Source organism: Quercus suber, unplaced genomic scaffold (assembly GCF_002906115.3).
Source record: "Quercus suber isolate HL8 unplaced genomic scaffold, Cork oak 2.0 scaffold_466, whole genome shotgun sequence".
In the NCBI taxonomy this organism is placed as follows: Eukaryota; Viridiplantae; Streptophyta; class Magnoliopsida; order Fagales; family Fagaceae; genus Quercus; species Quercus suber.
In genome coordinates, this window is record NW_027069917.1 from 383,053 (window position 1) to 397,046 (window position 13,994).

General features: G+C 38.7%; 1 protein-coding gene across 1 annotated transcript; it reads right to left on the reverse strand.

The window, feature by feature from the left end:
* Positions 1 to 6,000: 6,000 nt before the first annotated feature.
* Positions 6,001 to 6,513, reverse strand: LOC112040206 (uncharacterized). Its single transcript, XM_024073102.1, has one exon. It carries the CDS (start codon positions 6,511 to 6,513, stop codon positions 6,001 to 6,003), a length of 513 nt encoding a protein of 170 aa, XP_023928870.1.
* Positions 6,514 to 13,994: the final 7,481 nt, after the last annotated feature.

Sequence of the window (13,994 nt, forward strand, 5' to 3'; positions counted from 1 at the left end):
ATCATACGAATCTTAGTCCAATTGCCACAAAAGCAACCAACCTGAGTATCTCAGCATGATTACACATCAAGTTCCTGTTTGTTTGTGGCCTGCATAGCTAAAAAAAAGAGTTACATGGTCTCTTGCTATTCTAAGTTGCCTGTTCATTGCTTACACCTTTATAAGTGTAGTTGTTTAGTGCTAAATCCTGTGGACTGAATCTATTTAGGTTGCCAACGTAAAAACTAGTGCTTTTCTTAGGACTCTTGCTACCTTCTATGGCCCCAGATTTGCAATTTATTGAGCCCATTGATAGCAATTCTTGAAAGTTATGAAGTAGCTAATGCTATTTGCTTTTAGAACCCCAAATTCATGTAATCGAGTGGCTTTATGACCTTTGGTATATCCATTCATGATGAAGTTCTTTTCAAATTACTCACTTGGAAAAAAAAAAAAAAAAAACACCTTTAACCCTGGCTTGTCTTGTACAAATGTACATCATGGTTACGGAATTTCAACATAAACTTCTGGGATACGGCTGAATTTAGTAGTCTTGGCCATTGACCATTGTACATGTTTGGAAAAAGGAAATGAGATGGTTCTAGGTGGTAGTAAAACACAGTACAAACTCAACCCAAGTAGCTTTCTACCTCCAATGATACTTAAAATTTTCATTCAAAACCAAGCAGAGCCAACTCAAATTGATATCCAACAGTGTCCAAGCAAGAATATACCTAATTACCCATTAATTTGGGACTAAGTAAAATATATTGTTGAGCAACCACATTAGTGGTTGCAAAAATGTGTAAAAATGCAGAAAGTCTTCAATTTTGCACATTTTAACCCAAAAAACACTTACATCAGTCTTTGTAAAAATGTGTAAATATACACTATAACTGTATAAATGAACAATAACCATGCGTTTACTGTTTACCGTGTAAATGATTTTTTTATTCTTTTTTTTTCTCTCTTCTCTCTCTACCTCTGACTCATCTCACTCTCTTTTTCTCATTTCCTTTCTTGCCTCACTCTCACCGATCAATTCTCTCTCATTTCATCAGACTTCATCAGATCAACTCTCTCATTTCATCAGATCAACTCTCTCGCCAACCCACGCCGCTGATCTGTTGGCCTACAATAGCAATTCCAAACCGTTCCGTTCTTCCCTAAATCCGAACCGATTTTCTTGCCCAATACGTTCATGTTTCTCACCGAAACTTCATGCTTTTATGGGTCTTTCTGGGACACCCAATTCTTAATTCCTTCAGTTTCGGCCTCAAATCACCTTAAATTCCTGAACCCACTTCCCATTTTGGCCAATATTTCGGCTAACCCTTCTCTTTATGAAATTAACAACCATGAAGCCAAACCCGAAATGGAAATGGCAATGGAAATGGAAATTCCTCATATTCTTGATGGAATCACTGCTGTCGTAGGCCAACACGTCCTTTTCCCATCGCTGATCTGTCGATCTTGTGTGGGTTCCAATTGTTCTGATGGTGGCTGTGTGGTTGTCTAGGTTGTTTCGGGTCTGTGAGAGATGACCGTGTGGGGGTTGTGGGGTCAATGAGAGATAATCCTGTTAAAGAAATGAATATTTTATTTGAATAAACGTGTATAATAGACATATTAATGTGGATGTCTTGTAAAAATAGGTGTGTAAAATAGAAAAAGTAAGTTTTAAACGTGTAAAATGGAAAAAAATTTCGACATAATGTGGATGCTTAGAGCATTCACATCAGCATGTGTATTTTACATGTCTATTTTTACACTAAAAACATACTTTTTCTATTTTAAACATCCACTTTACAAAACACCCACATCAATTCATCTATTTTACAAGATATTTCAATAAAATATTCATTATACTCTATTTTTTTATTATTTCTCTCTAACTACCTCTCTTATATACGCGCGCTCTCTCTCTCTACCCATTTTCTAATTTCTTGCTCTCTCTCTCTCTCTCTCTCTCTCTCTCTCTCTCTCTCTCTCTGGCCTTCCTCTTCCAAATCACAAAACCCATCTGCATCCACATCCAATCCACCGCTCTGATCCACCAAACGCCACAGCTCCGAACCACCGCTCTGATTCACCACCAAATCTCAGCCGATCTCCGAGCTCCGATCCATCACGCTGAAACCGATCTCCGATCCACGCTCCGATCTAATCTCCCAGCTGATCTACGCCGCCAAACGCCGCAGCTCCGAACCACCGCTCCAATCCACCACCAAATCTCAGCCGATCTCCGAGCTCCGATCCACCACACTGAAACCGATCACCGATCTACGCTCCGATCCAATCTCCCAGCTTATCTACGCCACCAAACACCACAGCTCCGAACCATCGCTCCGATCCACCACCAAATTTTAGCCGATCTCCAAACTCCGATCCACCACGTTGAAATCGATCTCCGATCCACGCTCTGATCCAATCTCCTAGCTGATCTACGCCACCAAATGCCACAGCTTTGAACCACCACTCCGATCCACCACCAAATCTTAGCCGATCTCCGATCTACGTGTTTGTGTATCTCTATGTTTTTTTTTTTTTTTTTTAAAGCAAGTGTATCTTTGTTGATTTGTCTATGTGGATGTGTTTGTGTGTGGATGTGATTGTGTGCATCTTAGGAAAAAGAAGAAGATGAGAAGTTAGTTTACTAAGTTTGTTGAGTTGGAGAAGAGAGAGAAAAAAACGAGCGAACGGAAATTAGTAAAATAATCTTTACACGAGCTACAGTAATCGTGTAAAGAAATACACATTTTTACACAATTTTAGAAGAACTGATGGAGAGCATTTTTGAGCAAAAATGTGTAAAAACTGTGTTTTACATAATTTTACATGATTTTAAAGGCACTAATGTGAATGCTCTTAGGCTGTCAAATAATTTATATTGTAACAGTTCTGAGAACTTTTGAGTAACTTTAATTTGCAATCAAATAGACCAATTGATGATAAATAGTTGACTAACGTAGGCCTTTCTCTCAAATGACATTTTTATTTTTATTTTTTATTTTTACATATAGAATAAGTTGTTTTCCCACTTAATGTTTTTGCATAAATTTATGATTTCTCATTTGAGGCTCACAAATGGAATTTAGAGTATGTTAGCCAAAACTGGCTATGCTATTTGGCAAGAAAGGAATTCAAGAATTTTCAAAGCTAGAGCTAGAAATGAATGTATGATCACTAATGTTAGAGCTAGGCTTAGTATGTGTTTGGATCCGGCGTTTTGCGTTTCAAAATTTGGTGTTTTGCATTTTTTTTTTTTTTTTTTGTAGGCGTTTCAGCTTTTACCCAACAAAGTGCACAATTGAGCACTGTTCATGCACTGTTTATATACTATTCATGCACTGTTCACGAGACCCACAACCACTTTATTTAAAAAAAATAATAATAAAAATGGGATTCACGGTACTATTCACACATTTAAAAATTATTTTACTACAGTGTTTTCAGTTTTTAGTTTTCAATAAAATAAGTTGTATCCAAACGGACCCTAAGTACTTTTCGAGGTTTTAAGCCATCCTAGGAAAAAATAGATGGCTCCAAAGATCTTGTGATATGTCTCTAGATATTTGTTAATCCTAATTCCTACGTAGATTTTTTTTTTTTTTTTGGGTCAACTACGTAGATTTTTTTTTCTTCCTTTCATTCCCTCCCTTTGATGCCAAAACTCTTCTTCATGTGTAGTCTCTCATACAACTTGAAAGCTTTTGAAGTTGCTAGCTTTTGTTCTCCAGAGTATGCCCCTTTGCTTTTGTATAGCTTTTCTTTCTTAATACGGACTTACTTTTATCCAAAGAAAAAACAAGGCTCTCAAATAGCTTAGAAAAAATAATCTTTTTTCATTTAGGGTATATTTTCATGAATGAATTTTTTTTTCACGTAATTATTTAGAACTACAATAAATATAAATTGAGTCTTGCAAGAATCTATAACCTGACTTGATCGAATAGACCCCATCCAGATTAAAAGGCCAGATTAGTATGTCATCTTGTATGGATCGACACAGTGGGATCTTTATGATAATGGATGCTTCAAAATCATAGAAAACTCTATCAATTAAGTCCTCTCTCCATACCCGTGTTTCTTGATCAATGAAGTCTCCCACTCTAGTTGTCTCACAGCCCTCACCCCCTTGTGAAATGACCTTTGGACATCTAGGCGTAGGCAGCCAATTATCACCCCACACTAGCACCAAGTTACCTGACCCAATACGCCATAAGCCTCCCCATTTTATCACATCTCTTCCCTTAATTATGCTCTTCCAAGCGTGGGATGCACTTGGTGGACATTTAGCTTCCAAAACCGTGGAGTTTGGAAAAAACTTGGCTTTGAAAACTCTATGAAAAAGGGATTGAGTATCATGTAGCAACCTTCAAGTGTGTTTTGCTAGAAGTGCATCATTGTACAAGGCGAGATCTTTAAACCCCATACCACCCTGATTTTTTTGGTTTGCATAGGTCTTGCCACTTCACCCAATGAATTTTTCTACGATCACCCCTTTGGCCCCAAAAAAATTTGCAAATCAAGGATTCTATTTCATGACATAGAGTAATGGGAAGCTTAAAACAACCCATAGTATAGGTGGGTAAGGCTTGTGCGACGGCCTTAATCAAAACTTCACGACCTGCTTGAGATAGAAGCTTTGCTTCCCACCCTTGTAGCTTCTTCCATATTTGTTGCTTGATATGAGTGAAACTCTCCTTTTTATTCCTACCAACGAGGGAAGGGAGGCCCAAATACTTCTCATAGTGTTGTATCACTGTAACTCCAAGCATGTCTTTGATCAAGGTTTGCATTTCTCCTGGTGTGGATTTACTAAAGAAAAGTGTAGTTTTGGCTCTATTAATTTGTTGTCCCGATGCTCCTTCATATGTGGCCAGTACATCTAGCAAGCTTTGGCATTCACTCTCTCTTGCACGACAAAAAATCAAGCTATCACAACAAAGAGGAGATGAGTAATTTTGGGACCATTTTGACAAATAGACACGCCCCGAATGTCACCATTTGTGGCTGCCTTCCGTATCAAACCATGTAGGCCCTCAGTACACATGAGAAAAAGATAGGGGGAAAGGGGATCGCCTTGCCGAAGTCCCCTTGTGGGTGAGATCTCTCCATGGGGCTCCCCATTGATCAAAATCGAGTAAGATGCAGCAGTAATGCAAAGCATCATAAGTTGAACCCATCTCTCGTTGAAACCCATCTTCTCCAAAACTTTCTTCATGTAGGACCATTCAACTCTATCATAGGCCTTACTCATATCGAGTTTTAAAGCCATATAACCTGTTTTGCCTTTGGCATGATTCCTCATGTGGTGTAAAGTTTCAAAAGCCAGAAGGATGTTATCTGAAATCAAGCGATTAGGTATAAAAGCACTTTGATGATCCGAAATAATATGGGGCATGATAGTTTTCAGCCTATTTGCTAGGACCTTAGCAAAAATCCGATACAACACATTACTCAAACTTATGGGTCTAAACTGTGTCACATATTTAGGATTCTTCACTTTGGGGATCAAAGTTATAAAAGAGTGACAGAGTGATGGAGGCAGAGTACCTGTGTTTAGATAGTGCAGTATAGTTTGAGCAATGTCCGACCTAATTAAAGACCAGTAACTTTGGTAGAACAAAGGGGGCATACCGTCAGGGCCAGGTGACTTCAAAGGTGCCATTTGTTTTACAGCCGCTTCAACCTCTTCAATCATGAAATCTAAGAGCAACGTTTCATTCATCTCCTCAGTGACTACATGAGATATATTCTCCAAAACTTCCTCCATGCCTTCCGGGTTGGCTGTTGTGAAAAGATCTTTATAGAAGTTTACAATGATTTCATTCACCTCAGGTTGTCTAGTGCACCACCTACCCGTGGGATCATACAGCTTTTGTAATATAATTATGTCGCCGTCATTGGGAAGCTTTAGTGTGGAAAAATTTTGTGTTTCGATCCCCATCTTTTAGCCATAGAATTTTTTCTCGTTGTGCCCACATTTTAGCTTCCTTGCCAAGAAGCTTATTTATCTCAATCTCCAAAAATCTCATTGTTCTTGAGTCCCCTGTACGTATTGAGTCCCTCTCTGCCTGCTGTAAAGCTTTTTTTTTTTTGTTGCAGTTCCCGTTTCACACTTCCAAAAGACTTCTTACTCCATTGTGCTAGTTTAATGCCACACTTATCAATCTTTTTCACCACCCTTGTATCCCACGGGTCAGTCACTTGCTCTGACCATACTGCTTCTATTGCATCACTACATCCCTTGTCTGTCATCCACATCTGTTCAAAGCGAAACGATTTTTGAAAACCCGAGTCCATGCCTTCAAGTGTGATCCATAGTGGTTTGTGATCAGAGGTTGTTGTGTCTAAGTGATAAATTTTTGTATCCGGGAACATTGTGAACCATTCATTTGTTGCCATTGCTTTGTCCAACCTTTCCCACACGGTGAAATCCGGGTAGTGTTTGTGCCAAGTAAATGGAAAGCCCGCAAATCCTAAATCCATAAATTCACATTCATCAAGGATATTTCTGAATGACTGCATCTGACCATGTGATCTTGTTCTACCCTTCTATTTTTTCGACTATCGCGTGATTTCATTAAAATCACCAACGCATAGCCAAGGTGAACCACTTCTTCTCTTCAACTATCTCAGCTTGGTCCAGGACTCATGTCGTTTTTGTGTGTCTGGTTCACCGTAAAATCCAGTGAATCGCCATTCATTTTCCTAGTTTTTGTTTATCGTGGTATCAATATGATTAAAAGAGAAAGTTTCAATATCTAACTTGAAATCTTCCTTCCAAAACAATACCAAACCCCCCGCCTTATTCCTTTTTGGTACTTCAAACATGTGCTTGAATTGAATTTTTCTCTGAACTAATTCCAGCCTTTCTCTATCGGTCCATGTTTCGGTTATAAACACAACCGAAGGATCTTTTGCCCACACCATGTCTGCGAGCTGATCTTCTGTACGTAGGTTCCCAAGCCCACGACAGTTCCACACTAAGAGACTCATTGCTTTTGGAAGGGCTGGTAACCGGCCTCTGCCAATATCTGGATGTTGTCATGATCAGACTGAGAAATCGCAAGTTTCTTATTTGGTAACTCAGTCAGATGTGTATGAGATGGTGCCTCCCTTTTCAGCTTCACCGGTTCTGTCCTTGGTAAAACTTCTTCCCTGTCAGTTCTGATGAGTCTTTTCCGTGTACTTGGGGAGTGAGTGTTGTGATGAAGTTTGGGTGGGGTGGGGATGTCTGGGGAGTTTTCATGGTAGGAGGAAGGTGTTGATCTTAATGTTAATGCATGGGCAATTATTTTGTGTTGTGTTGGTTCCAGAAAGTCATTAGGAGTAAAATGTGGTATATGGGAGGAAGGTGGTGGGATTGACGTTGGTGCATGGGGAATTAATTTGGGTTGTGTGGGTTCCAGAGAATAATTTGGAGTAAAAGGTGGGATATGGGAGGATATTTTGGGTTGTGTGGGCTCCAGAGAGTTATTTGGAGTAAGAGGTGGCATATGGGAAGATATTTTGGGTTGTGTGGGCTCCATAGGATTATTTAGAGTAGAAGGTGGGATATGAGAAGATATTTCAGGCTGAGGTGTTGTTTGGGTGGTCAGAGGGGCTTTTTGGGTAGGGATGGGGTTATTTGGGAAAGGCAAGTTACCTGACAATTTATTGTGGGCATGATTTCCTCCTCCAGGTATCTCAAAATTATTCAGAGCACAATTAATGGCATTTATCTGTTCCTCAAACGTTACTGAGGTTTTATGTGTGGGCGTCAACTCCGGATTATGTTGGATTTGGCCAGCTGGGGTGTTCTCTTTTTGGAAAGGTGATTTGAAGTTTGAAACTGACATATCCGCCTTCAATGCACTTGCCATTTCTGTGTCAGAAGGTGTCTGATCAACCACCTCTGTTTCTACCGCCGTCCACCTGGGAGGACGTGTGGGGTCACTTTTGCTCGCTCCTGTTTCCTTTCTCTCATAGAAACTGGGGACCCTTACCATAGCCTTGCGTGAGCCCCTGAAAGGAGCAGCCCGTAGCCAAGAACCATAGTGTTTATCTTCCTTCTTCAAAGTACCTGCACTGTCAATCCAAAGATCACAATCACGATCAGAATGCATTAGACAACCACACCAATAACAAAGGTTTGGCAAGCGTTCGTATTTAAACAACACCCATTGTTCCTTGTTTTCCCCAAGAGTCACCACTCGGTCTCTACATAAGGGCTGTGATATATCAACTCATACACGCACTCGCATAAAGCCCCCTCCGTCTTCAGTTGGAGTGTTTGGATGGCATAGTACCTGCCCAATTGTTTCACACAAACCTTTTGCCACTCTGGGGTTCATGAATCTGATTGGGATACCATGTACTTGCACCCAAAAGTTGGTATGGTTAAAGGACATATTCTCCCCATCTGCTTCTTTACTGTAACGCTGAAGCACCATCAGGTGCTTATCAAAAGTCCAAGGTTCATTTGCCATAATTGTCTCCACCTCTGCCTCATTGTCAAACGTGAAAAGAATAACATGGTTGCCCAAAATTTTCACCTTGAACACATTCCTAGAGCGCCATAGTGGTTTGAAAGTTGCTGCAATTGCTTCAATATTAAGGGCTCGCTTTGTTAAGAATTTTGCAGCAATGAGGTATTCTATAGTAGCTAAATCATTGTTCAACTGAAACTTGGGTCCCTCCTGTTGTGTGAGGGAGAGCCCGTTCCACTGCTTTGTGAGTTCTTCCATGAATAGACAAAACGTAAGGAGCCGTCTGTGAGAGCGACTCTTCTCAAAAAACAAAGACAAAAGAACCTAGACGCAAACTTGTTACGCAAAGGGACATCAACTCCTTCAAAAAGGGACAAACATTCTACAGCCTAGGAGAGGTTTGGCAGACCCATCGCTGGAGTCTTGATGTTCCTAATAAGGTGAAACACCTGATTTGCCGAGCATGCAAGGACGCACTCTCCACCAAGAAAAATCTTGTTTGACGTAAAGTTGTCTCTGACAGCCTTTGTGAGATGTGTAAGCAACATGAAGAAGATACTCTGCACGCCCTCTATCACTGCCCGGAATTGCAGAGCCTATGGATGATGACACCAGCGTGGAACCAAGACACCCTCAAGCAAAAAACGTGCTTCACTGACTTTATTGTTTCTGTTTTTGCAGGTCTGAAGGAACCCGAGTTCCTTATGGTGGTTTTATGTAATTTGTGGAAGCGTAGGAATAGTCTTTGCTTAAGCAAGCCTACAATCCCACTTAATAGGGTGCTGGAGCATTCTCGGGAGCAACGGATTGAGTCCCACTCCAGCCCCTTACCATCAACCACACCGAGGAGTAAACAACCAGTTACCTGGACACCACCTCCTGAACACTGGTATAAACTGAATTTTGACGGAGCCACATTTGCAGAAATGGACAAAGCAGGTCTCGAGATTGTTGTGTGCAATAGTGATGGCCTTGTTATGGCGTCTATGGCGCAACAAATCCCACTGCCACCTTTAGTTGTTGATGTCGAGAACCTAGCAGCAAGAAGGGCCCTTGAGTTTGCCTTGGAGTTGGGGTTTGAGCGGATCATTCTTGAAGGAGATTCAGAGACTTTGTACAAAGCTTTAAAAACAGAGGGCAGCAACTTCACACCGTATGGTCACCTACTGCAAGATTTATTTTTCCTCAGTGATCAATTTTCAGATTTTAAAATATCTCTTGTACGTAGAAAGGGAAATAACTTAGCATACTCTTTAGCAAGAAAATCACAATTTTTAACACATATGTCAGTCTGGATGGAAGAGGTACCACCAGACCTTTTATATGTACTAGAGGCTGATTTAACTAGCCTTCTTTAATAATACAAAGGCCTGTTTCTCAAAAAAAAAAAAAAAAAACAATAAATATAAATTATTTTTGGGATAATTACAGTAAACCAACCTGAGGTTAGGCCCGTTTTCACTTTGCCTACCCGTGGTTCAAAACTTATCACTTTACCCACCTGAGGTCCCTTCCGTTATCACTTTACCCACCTGAAGTCCCTTCCGTTAGAGATCTGTTACCCACCTCTCCTTTTGCTGTTAGAAGAACACATTTTTAGAGAAAAACAAACATAACACGAATCAAAAAGTTAGGGTTTGATATTAAAAACAAATGTTTATGAATGTAAGAAATAAAATTCCAAACAACTATAAATCAAATTGTTTGAAATTAAAACAAGTATTACACCGGTGGTGGCTCTTTTGTACTTCAACATGATCTTCCCCTTCCACAAACTCATCAACAACCCAATCACCCAGGTCTGAGAGAGGAGAAAAACAATTATGAACCACCCATGGATACCGACCAAGGATCGGCGACACCACTGTCAGACTCGGAGCCTCAATCTCCGCCATCGTCGAGCTACCCACCATAACATCGGTGGACCTAGAGTCACGATAGCCTCGTCCATGAGTAACCTCGGCATCGGAGACTGAGCCTAACGAGAAACCCACCTTAACAGAGCCGAGAACCACCGCGTCGGAGTTACTACAAGCCGCCAAGGCTTTTCCGGCCACTGGATGTCCAAGAACTCTCAACGGGATGGGTGCGAGAAGCCCCGATCATATCGTCAAGAAGCCCCTGTTCTGGGTTTGAAAATTTTTTGATCATGTGTTCTGGGTTGGGTCGTTGCTGTTGTTTGGTTGTTTGGCCGTTTGGCCGTTGGTGTTCTGGGTTGGGTCATTGTTTGAAGATCATGTTGAAGGGGAAGATCATGTTTTTTGGTTTGGCCATTTATTTCACAACAGAGATCATTACACAGAACCATACCCTTGAACTCAACTCTAAAAACCCTCCAAGCTCTTTCAAAAAAATTCATACCCTAACTTTTTGATTCGTGTTATGTTTGTTTTTCTCTAAAAATGTGTTCTTTTAATGGCAAAGGGAAAGGTGGGTAACAGATCTCTAACGGAAGAGACTTTAGGTGGGTAAAGTGATAACGGAAGGGACCTCAGGTGGGTAAAGTGATAAGTTTTGAACCACGGGTAGGCAAAGTGAAAACGGGCCTAACCTCAGGTGGGTTTACTGTAATTATCCCATTATTTTTCATGTGAGTCCAATAAGAGAAAATTATTACCATTACTAATGCCCAAATCTTATAATATTGGTTTTGCCTTTTTCTACCAAAATTTTGAAAAATTCACATTATTTAAAAAGAAAAGAAAGAAAAATCAATAGGTGAAGGGAGGAGATTTGAACTATAGATGTCTCTGTTAGAAACATAAATAAATATTAGTTAAGTTATAAGGGTCTTCACAAATTCAAATTGTTAAGAAGGAAGATATAGGGATGATAAATTATTAGGTGTGCTTGGGATTATACTTAATTCTATAAAATCTCAAGCACCGTTGAACTAGTATACCCATTAGCTTAAATAACCATGTTCTTCAAAAAATCATGCTTTATAGTGGGGGAATTAGCCAATGCCCTACTGAGCTGGTTCCATTTCTTGAGCTTTCCATAGAGGTGTCATGTTCAAACTTCAAACTACATAATCATATATATTATATTTGTTAAATTAAATTCTACTTTTGATTTTTATAGTTTGGAGTTATTTTCATTAAAGTTCTTTAAAATCAATATTTTCATTTTTATCTACTAAGTTTGATTTTGTTTTCAACATGAGTATTTTGTTCATGTCTGTGACTAATTTGGTCTTTAAGAGGGAGTCTGAAAAAAAAAAAAAAAAAAAAAAAAAAAACTTAATTTTACTATCACTTAATAGCCAGATCAGTTATAGAGATGGGAAAAAAGACCATTTTGAAAATAAAATCAAACTTGAAGTACCAATATAAAAAGTCTCAAACTTAAGGGACCAAAATGAAAAGAACCACTAGTTTTGAGGGTCAAAATTGTGATTTAGTCCATTTGTTTCTAGTAGAATTTAGGTACATTTTTTTTTCTTGTTGGTAGATACTTTTAGTACATCTTTTATATGCTATTTAGGAATTAGGATCTACATATAGTGCCCAAAAAATAAATATAAAAAATAAAAACCCAACAAAGCAATAGATAATTAAAAATAACTAATTAAATTGCAATTGAGACTTCTCATAATCTCAAATAAAAAGGAAAAAAAAAAAAAAGCCATTTCAACTTAAATTGGTTTATGTTGGTGCAATACACAATAATAATGGAAATAACACAACGAAAAACTGAATAATACTTTTAAATATTATTAATGTAAAGAAAGGAATTACACAACACTATTTGGACTGAGGCACGACACTCGCTCTCTTTAAGGAGATTCAAGCCCTTGGTTGGCTAAACTTTGTAATCGATGCAAAGCCCAAGAACCTCTCTATTTTTTTTTTAATGTATATTGCAGTAACTTGGATTAAGTCTGAATGAGTCCATTTATAGGCTCAATGGGCCTCACGAAATTACTACCTAAATTAATCTTATTAATTAGGTCTATTATTCTGATATAGTGGGTGTTACAAGATTACCTCCCCCTTGCTCACATATCTAGCCAAATATCTAAAACAATTCATGTTAGCCTATTAATAAAAAATCACCACAATTAACAAAAATAAAATAGTCTCTCTCCTTTTCAGTGCGAGATTAAAAATTTTCACAAAATAGTCTCTCTCCTTTTCAGTGTGAGATTAAAAAATTTCACTAACTCCTCATCTTCCATATTCACTCTCACATCTTTACGTTTATGTTGGAACATTTTTTCATTTTAATTATTTAATATTAAAATGCTCCAACGGTTTATTTTTCTTCTTTCAATGATAATAACAATACTTTTGTAACATGGAGCAATGTGATGGTATTGTGATGATATCAATGTGCAGTTATCAATGTGATGGTATTGTGATGGTGTAAATATTGATTGTAAATAGAATGCAATGTGATTTGGTACTCATTATAAATGTGGTTTGGATGTTTTTTTGTTAGTGGCTGTTTTTATTTACATACCTCTTAGACCACAGTGTTTGTGATTTTGTTAGATGAAGAAAAAAACCAAAGCTGCAATTCTTGCCTCAGTTGCATCTGTCCTCCTTGTGGGGGTTGCATTGTTAAGAAAATTGCGACATAGACATAGACGATTGCCGAGGGCGCCTTATGTTAATCATGCAGCCAAGAGAGAGGAATACATAAATAGTATTCTGCATGGAAGTGAGATAAATTGTGTGAATCAACTTAGGATGAAGCCTCTAGCTTTTCACCACTTATGTCACATCCTCACTGAGGGGGAGCATGTATGCCCAACTATTCACATGCCCGTTACGGAATAAGTGTTCATTTTCTTACACATTATTGGTCATAATGTGAGGTTCCGTGTAATGGGTAGTCAGATCTATAGATCAACTGAGACTATTCATAGATATTTCAAGGTCGTCCTTAGGGGGGTCCTGAAATTATATAGAGCTCTAATAAGACTGCGTAACGAATATACACCCCTAGAGATAAGGAATAGCAGAAGGTTCTGCCCATATTTTAAGGTAAATATTACGACTTGTGTATTTTTGTAAATTGTGTAGATTTGTGTGATTTTAAACCATTATGTGTGTCGAAAATTAGGATTGTGTTGGAGTAATAAATGGTACACATGTTCGCGCATCTGTGCCACCTAAAATACAAGGAAGATTTCGTGGTCGCAAAGATGGAACCACGCAAAATGTGTTAGCTGCCATTAGTTTTGATTTAAAGTTCACTTATGTATTGGCTGGATGGGAAGGTAGTGCATATGATTCACGTGTGTTAACTGATGCATTTGCTAGGCCAGGGGGATTTTCAATTCCCAACGGTATTATACAATTACTTCACCTTTTTTTTATTAGTTTAATAAATATTGTGCGTTTTCCTAAGCATAGTAGTGATTGGGTTTTATTTTTGAATATATGTAGGTAAATATTATCTTAGTGATGCTAGGTATGGTAATAAAAAGGGAATATTGTCACCTTATCGGAGTGTGCGATATCACTTGAAAGAGTTTAGTGATCGCCCTCCTGAGAATGAGAAAGAATTGTTCAACCTCCGACACTCTTC

Bases quoted from the DNA above. Each gene is read 5' to 3' on its own strand.
- LOC112040206 (XM_024073102.1), bottom strand. From the start codon at position 6,513: ATGCAGTCATTCAGAAATATCCTTGATGAATGTGAATTTATGGATTTA.